This window comes from Silurus meridionalis, chromosome 4 (genome assembly GCF_014805685.1).
Source record: "Silurus meridionalis isolate SWU-2019-XX chromosome 4, ASM1480568v1, whole genome shotgun sequence".
Taxonomy (NCBI): domain Eukaryota; kingdom Metazoa; phylum Chordata; class Actinopteri; order Siluriformes; family Siluridae; genus Silurus; species Silurus meridionalis.
Window position 1 is genome coordinate 9,037,955 of NC_060887.1, and position 8,810 is coordinate 9,046,764.

The 8,810-nt window shown below is 37.5% G+C and overlaps 1 protein-coding gene across 1 annotated transcript; it reads right to left on the minus strand.

Moving 5' to 3' along the window:
* Positions 1-2,376: 2,376 nt before the first annotated feature.
* LOC124384314 (trypsin-like) lies at positions 2,377-4,818 on the minus strand. The gene is made up of 5 exons (XM_046847057.1): positions 4,720-4,818; positions 4,472-4,634; positions 4,046-4,305; positions 3,658-3,794; positions 2,377-2,600 (listed from the first exon to the last, which is right to left on the minus strand). Exons 1-5 carry the CDS (start codon positions 4,757-4,759, stop codon positions 2,451-2,453), a joined length of 750 nt encoding a protein of 249 aa, XP_046703013.1. The 5' UTR covers positions 4,760-4,818; the 3' UTR covers positions 2,377-2,450.
* Between the last annotated feature and the right edge of the window lie 3,992 nt (positions 4,819-8,810).

Sequence of the window (8,810 nt, forward strand, 5' to 3'; positions counted from 1 at the left end):
GCATCTCCTACATAGAACATAGTCCACCTTTGTTACTTATCATCAAGTTCGCCAATGACATGACCGTGGTGGGTCTAATCAGCAAGAACGACAAATTAGCATACAGAGAGGAGGTGCAACAGTTAACAGCCTGGTGTGGAGCAAACAACCTGTCTCTGAACGTTGACAAAACCAAAGAGATGGTTGTGGACTTCAGGAGAGCACAGAGCGGCCATTCTCCACTGATTATTCCTCAACACCAGCTCCATCACCAAGAAAGCCCAGCAGCGTCTCTACTTCCTGAGAAGGCTGAGAAAAGCTCATCATCATCAAAGCACACACACACACACACACACACACACACACACACACACACACACACACACACACTTAACTGTGTGTTACCGAACTGTACAACCTGAACTTAACACACACTTATTACTCATCTCAATCCATTCCACCGTCATTTATTTATTATTATTTATACTTGACCGCATTACACTGTTTACCTGCTGTTTTTTGCACCTCTTGACTGTATTACACTGTTAACATGCTGTTTTTGCACCTCTTGACTGCTGCTCTTGCTGTTTTTTGAACTGCATTGTGTCTGTTTTTATTACTCCCAGTTTTAGTTTTTACAGTTCTCCTCGCACAGTACTGTATAATCGAAGTATACAGTAGGTTTACTGGTCGGCACTATCTTGGGTTTTGTGTTTTGTCTTGTGTTGTCTGTCTGCACTGTCTGTCTGTACTGTTTTTCGTCTGCACTGTTTAATAAAGGTTGCACTCAATGCAGTTTACGTAGTTTGTGTTGTGTTGTACCTCTATGTTGTTGTTTAGTGTAGCACCAGGGTTCTGGAGGAACGTTGTCTCGTCTTTACTGTGTACTGTGTACCACTGTGTATAGTAGATATGACAATAAAAGTCACTTGACTTGACTTGACTTGACTTGACTTGACCTGTGTGCACCTTTTATCCACTCTTATACGGCACCTGATGATCCTTCTTCTTCTTAAAATACGTATTCACCACTACCATTTCCATCCTTTTAGCAAAATCTACCACCATCTGCCCTTCCACATTTCTCTCCTTAAAGCCATACCTACCATCACCTCCTCATCACCTCTGTTCCCTTTACCTACATGCCCATTGAAATCTGCCCCAATCAGCAATCTTTCATTCCTAAGTACCCCTTCTACCACTTCATCTAACTCACTCGAGAATTTTTCCTTCTCCTCTATCTCACAAATTCCACTTGTGGAGCATACGCACTGATAACATTTATCATCATGCCTTTAACTTTCAGCTTTACGTTCATCACCCTATCAGAAACTGTTTTCACCTCCACTACACTCTTACTAAATTCTTCCTTCAGGATCACACCTACACCATTTTTCTTTCCATCCACACCATGAAAGAACAGTTTAAACCCACCTCCAATGTTCCTGTCCTTACTCCCTTTCCACTTGGTCTCCTAAACACACAACATATCTACCTTTCTCCTCTCCATCATATCAGCAACCTCTCTCCCTTTACCAGTCATAGTACCAACATTTAAAGTACCAACCTTAACCTCCACTCTCCTGCACTTCTTGTTTCCCTGTCGTCTCTGTAGACGTCTTCCTCCTCTCCTTCTCCTTCTTCGGCCAACAGTAGCCCAATTTCCACCGGTACCCTGTTGGCTAACAATACCTGTGGCGGTCGTTGGTAACCCGGGTCTCGACCGATCCGATATGAAATTACCTTTTGTGATCCGCATGTTTGATTTGGCCCATGTTTTATGCTGGATGCCCTTCCTAACACAACCCTCTCCATTTATCCGGGCTTGGGACCGGCACTAAGAGTGCACTGGCTTGTGCCTCCCTAATGGCTGGGTTGGGGATCTGCTTATCTGGCTTCTGATAATAGTCAAGTCTGTTTTAAAACTTGGATTTTAACTTACACTGAAGTAATAAATGCTTCTGAGCAATTAAAACTATTAAAGCCCTTTTTTTTATCTTTAATTTTACAGACCGAGGTCAATGACAGTGACTAATAATGACAGCAGTGTATTATGTACATTAGTATTGAGATGTTATAGTGATGTGCCTCTTTATTAGGCCATCCGCCTCAAAAAAAAAGCTCCTGCTTCACGTAATCCGGTTTAAAGTTACCTTTATAATCATAGCATTTCAATAAGAGAGAGAAAAAAGTTTGTACTTCTGAGTGCAAGAAATTGTATGTCATTACTTATTACAGAATACAATCATGCAATGAAAAGGCAAAAATAACAAAATGCATTTTACAAATATAAAATGTTCTGTATGACTCATATTGTGAATACGCTTGAACAAACCAGATTCTGTTTAAAAAGCCTATTTACACATAATTACTTATTGGCATTATCTGAACAATACATGAATAGAAACTCCAATTTATTGAGATTTATCAAAAATAACAAAGTTTCATATTTTAAAGTATAATGTTGTCTCTTAGTTGGTAGCCATAATGTTTTTGACCCAGTCAGTGTAGCGGCAGACTTCAGCATAAACTCCAGGTAAACCAGGGAGCGCACATCCATCACCCCAGGACACAACACCCTTCAGCTGCCCATTGCACACAACAGGACCACCAGAGTCAGCCTGGATAAAAGGCAAAAGCATGGAGTGAGACCAATACATAATAAACTACAAATTAAATAAATCTGGAGTGCAGTGAATTTTTTTTTGTATATCAGGAACAAAAAGAAAGAACTTTATTGGGCTCCTGAATGGCACAACAAAGACTCAGGACTTTTCTGGTGACAAACTCATGAAACTCACTGATGAAACTCATCAGAATCACTTACTTACTGTTTAATATATTTTTGTCAAAGAATATGTATTAAATAATTTCCTATAGTATATTATATTCATTTCATGTTGTTTAACTTGGTTGCGCTGCTGCAGCACTGCCGAGTTTGAGTTTCAGATTAAGCTTCTATTCAATCAGAATTAGTCACATTTTGTTTTGCCATACGGCCAACAGGAATAAAAAGCACGGGCTCTTGTTAGATTCAAATCTATGTTTCTTGAAGCTTTTGCTTTAACAATCAGACTGCATGCTAGAAGGCATAGAAACATGTCATTTTGCGTCCTTTGGATGGATGGTCAAAGATCGAACTACTGCAACCTACATATGTTGCAGACTGCAGATCTCAAATCTATTTCTGTGGATTTAATAGCTGTATTTATTTTTTTATTCCACCAAGGAAAGTAATTTATTTGGTAGCAGCTATAATTACAAGACCATTTACAATAAGGACTTTTCAGGAAAAGCTGGACATCATGGGAAACAGTTCAAAACAGTTATTACGCTTTTTCATGAGCCTTTTATACTTTTATGTTTGCTTTCCTGTAGAATTTGCACAAAAACACAATTTGCCTTCATTTCAAATCTCCAGGATAACCATAATGTTTGGGGGAAAAATGCTTTGGCTGCAGTGAAAGGAGACACTTGCATTGTGTTTATACGATTTTTTTGCTTTAGTAATGGCATTTATGAAATGTAGCCAGAAATGTGGTCAATTTTTTTTTTGTATTATTATTAGATAATTTATAGCAACCATTTAGCAACAGTTAACTTATATCTAATAATGTGATGCCACCCCTACTGCCCAAAAAATGCTGCCATCCGGGAACAGTTCTACTGTGATTTTACCTGGCATGAATCTTTGCCTCCCTCCAAGTATCCGGCACAGAACATGTTATCAGTGACTTTGGAACCATAGGACGCAGTGCATATTGCCTTTGAGAGTACAGGCACATTCAGGCACTGTAATACGGATGCAAAGATCACTGGAAAATATGAGAAAAGACACAATCAGCTTGTTGTGATTTTTAAGTTCATCTGTCTATGCATCAACAGCACCAAATAAATTAGTAAATGCACAAATCAAAAAGTTTCCAGAAAATACTCTAAGCTGGGTGTTTGTCTTAACAATGCTTCTAATCTAACACACTGTAAATTACTATTTTAAAAATTACTATTTTGTAAATTACTATTTTAATAACTTTTTTATCACTATTTTATGTAACTGTTCCCTTACCTCCAGTGTTGATCTGATTTCCCCATCCAGACACCAGGCACTCCTCACCTGCCGTTACACAAGAGGATGCCAGGGGTATAGGCTGAACATACTGGTTAAAAACTGCAGGCTGGCTCAGTTTGATCAGCATGAAGTCATTGTCATATGTGATGTCATTATAGTTGGGATGTGGTATGACCTTCTCGGCCCAAATTCTCTGCTCGGTGCCTTCGTCAATGAACACGTGGTGTTCTCCCAGGTGAAGCGCAAGACGATGAGCCCTTTGGGAAGGAATTTTCAAATATAGTAAATGTTGTTTAAGTTAGTCAAAGCATACAATATTAAACTCCTGGCTAAATTGAACACATTAATATTTAAATCATAGTCATCATTTTGACTTATGTTCTCTGACTGGAACAAACAGAATACATGTTGTGAGATACTCACGGAACGTAGCAGTGAGCAGCAGACACGGCCCATAAGCTGTTAATTAAGGAAGCGCCACACCAACGCTCTCCGTCATCATGGGTTAGATAAATCTGCCAGGGCTGAGAGTGAGGTGTACATTCATAACCCCCGATGATCTTATCATCATCACCTCTGCTGTGGTCTAAACATTTTGAACAGTTATTAACAATATAAAATAAAACAAAAAAAGATCTACATTAGTCTCAAGTAATATAACATTTACTTACGCACAAACACCAACAACAAAACAGTTACAATGAGCCTCATTGCCACTGGTACAATTACAACAAGAATGAACAAGTCAGACTACAGGATAACTGTGTCTATATATCTTAATATCTATGTGTGATGTCATGGAGCATTGCCCTCGAAACAGCCAGTAAAAAATGAGCAAAATATTCTTGAACTGAAAGCTGCCAACTGTTCAAACTATTTTATCAGTTGGGCCTGTCAAACAACATGACTATTTTAAGGGTATATACACACACAAACTGCTTAGCCTGCTCAAAAAAAAAAAAACCAAATACAGAAACCTTGGAAAAGCCTTCAAAGATTTTATACCTACATGAGGCTGGACGCTGTTCAAGAATTAAAAATAATTTTACACAAGCCTAGGCTATCCCCTGAACAAAATGTAATACTATAAAATAATTACATAATATAATACAATCTCTGTAATACTAAGGCACACTTTTTTTTAATTAAATAACTCTTTTGTATTTTCGCTATGGCTCCAATTCATCCAAATGCATTTGGAAATTTAGAAATTGTGACACTACGTACAGACAGTAGCTCAGGTACAGCCAATCTGTCTGGGGTTATGACATATTCTAATTCAAAGGGCAATAAGTGGGTTTATATACGGTAATGTAGCCCTGAAAGCCCATCTCTTACTATATGTAAATCATATGTCTAACCAAACACAGGAATTACCTGACCTTATGTAACGCCAGGTAAATGATTAAAAAACTGAAGTAGGTCTTATCAAATCATCATATCATGATGTTTGTAGCATGCACTATGTATTAGACACATAAAAGCAGATCTTGCACCTAATTCTAGTCCAAAGTTCAATTCAATTCTATTATTTTTTATTAGTATAGCACTTTTAACAATGAACATTGTTTTAAAGCAGCTTTACACAGATAATGTGCTGATAAAGAGTAAGGTGTTCTTTTTAAGTGTAAGTTTGTATCTAATAGCCGGAGTCGAATGTTGCAAAACTGATGGCATAAGGAAGAAACCTTGAGAGGAACCAGACTCAAGAGGGAACCCGTCCTCATCTGGGTTGCACCGAATGTCCATATATTACAGTTAAACGATGTTGAAGTGTACAGTGATGGTGATATAAATGCAAACTGTAGTCTTGAGTCAGTGTAGCAGACCAAATCCATCCTCAAAGCTCCTGTTACACAAAGGAATGGCTTAGGGACAACAGAAAGTCCTGGAATGTGCAAAAGTTGTTGCATCATACCCAAAAATATTCAAGGTTGTAATTGGCACTAAACGTGTTTCAAATTAGTACTGAGTAACGTTTCTGAATACTTATGAACAATGCGATGTTTTCATTTTTTTCCCTCTTTTTAATAAATTTACAGACATTTCTAGAATTCTGTTTTCACTTTCTCATTAATCTACTGAGTGTAAAAAAAAATCTATTTAAACGATTCTAGTACCAGGCTGCAATATTACAAAATTAAAAAAAGTAAAAAGGTTTTGAATATTTACTAAAGAAAATTGGAAATAGGAATAAAGAAAATAAGACCAGCCTGATTTAAAAAGGTGAATGCGAAAGCGCAAATCTTTCACTTACTCTTAGTCAAAGAGTAAAAATCTAGTTGCAAAGTGATACCACAAAAAAAAGTGATGGGCTGGGTTAAAAAGAATTAAGTATTGTAAACCCAACACAATGAAAAGTCCTCATGTTCAGGATAAGATAACTTTACCAGGATGTCCCCACCCTGATATATTTTACATCTCCTGCATGAAAAAAAGGCACAAAAATCTAATCTAACGAAGAAAGATGGGACATTACTAGATGTAAAATAAACTATTTCCAATATACAATTATTCTCATCTAACCAAACATGAACCGTAAATTTTTAACCCAACAGTCCTCAGTAGATTAATCATGTATACCAATCTCAGCTATGAATCTCAGTTTGTAGCTGTTCCAGGTGTATCTTGGTTCAAGGCTTGAATAGGACTATACATACCACTGGAAAGAAGGAGTCTAGCCAAACTGTTAATTTACTTGAGCCCCTGGTAATAAAATATATGTTTTGGTAGTTTAGTGGTATTAACATAGGCTCCAAAGGTCATTAGTTTAAATCCCAGCCTCACCAAGCTTGGACATCCAATAACACCTGTTTATTGCCCCATTGTAAAGAAAATAGGACCAACATAATTCACTCTGGAAAGCGAGACAACAATTTGAATACAATAAGCCATAAACTAAAACGTAAATAAATCTGCATCATAACTGCAAACTAAAGTACTCAAGTTAAGTAGTTACGTGATTGTCTAGTCCCTGGTGGTCTAGTAGTTAGGATGTGGCGCTCTCACCGCTGCATCCCGGGTTCGATCCTCGGTCAGGGAACCAACCCCAGCCACTCTTAGTGCCAGTCCCAAGCCCGGATAAATGGGGAGGGTTGCATTAGGAAGGGCATCCAGCGTAAAACATGTGCCAAATCAAACATGCGGAGGATCTGCTGTGGCGACTCCTAACGGCAGGAGCCGAAAGAAATTTTTTTGTAGTTAAGTGATTGTCTTGCTACCTTAATAAATAATGAATTGGGTATTTCTGGGAGAGTATCCAGATTTGCTGAAATCTTCCCCAAAATCAAGCATTTACTGAAGATAATAAAGATGTTCTATGTACTTATTAATAAACACAGTATTATCTCAGGTAAAATATGACTTGCTTTGTACGTGGTGACCGTCAATTTGGCCTGACATGCCATATATAAGATGAGGGGGAAAAAAGGAAGAAGAAAAAAAAGATCATTTCTAATTTAACATAATTTTTTTAAGCTGAACAGTGAGTGCTTAGGAAGATGCACCTCAGTGAAATTTGGGTGGATACTTGTCCTGTTTCAGGAAGAAGGAGCAGTTAAAAGTAAAAAAAATGTGTGCTGCAAAATAAAAAGCTAAAAGATGCACAAAAGAATGGAGGAAAAATAAACTTTTGAGTTATCTAAGCCTTCCACGAGCTGAGGAACATTTCAGTACTCAATTTATTCAAAAGAGCAAGTCATCAACTAATTTTGTATAAAAAATACTCAAGCTTTAGAATTTTTGGTTTTTCAGGTCAAGGAAGAAAATGACCATTTTGCACAAATATGAGGGCTTCACTTGATTATTTTACACTCGTACCTTCTCGTATGGTGCAAATACTACGAATAAATCAAGAAAGGCAAAGAAAGATGAAGAAGAGGAAAATGGGGAGGAAGGTGATTTATTATTAATGTCCTATGTGTATTTTATTTTTTTTATTTTTTACCTGTTTACTTTTTTTCTGTAAATGGAGTTAGATTTTCCTCCAGTTGGAGGTTCAGAACTCATCAGCGGCAGATCGGTGTTGCTGAGGTTGAAACTAAAAACTTTCTGATCAGAAATCCAATGTCTTAACCACTAAGCTACCAATGGACACATGACCATCATTCCCATATGTGCTTTCTAAACATTTAAATCCAGAATTACTCCTCCCTTTACTGCTATAACAGCTTTCACAGGAACATTATTAAGGTCAGACACTGTTGTTGGGTGAGGAGACCAGTCAGCATTCATTCATTTAAAAGGTGTTCTATGGGGTTGAGGTCAGTGCTGTGCAGGAGCCTCATATTCTTCCACTTCGTGTCTTCATGAAGCTCATTTGCACAAGGTTACTTTTATACTGGAACAGAATTGGGCCATTTACCACCACTGAAGGGATGTTTTACAGCAACAGCAAACAAAAACATGAAAAATGTATTTCTTTTAAAATTGTGGTAACAATTTGGGCAAAACCCTCATATTAGTATGATTAGCAGGTGTTCGCATACATTTAGCAATTAAGTGCAGTTACAATGTCTTTATATGGGGGTTTGACTCTTACTGTTGAAAAAGCATTATGTGTATCATCTCTATTAGATGGTATGTAACCCATCTAGTTTTTTGTGTTCTTCACCACAAACACCACGAGATTTTGGATAGACTTAATACAGCAAATAATGCTGTTCCGGTTCTCTGAGGTAAAAGAAGAGAGAGAAAAACTGAGGCAAACTTCATTGAAATTTGATCGAGTTACCTCTTCCATTTCAATCACACTCCTGGAAAC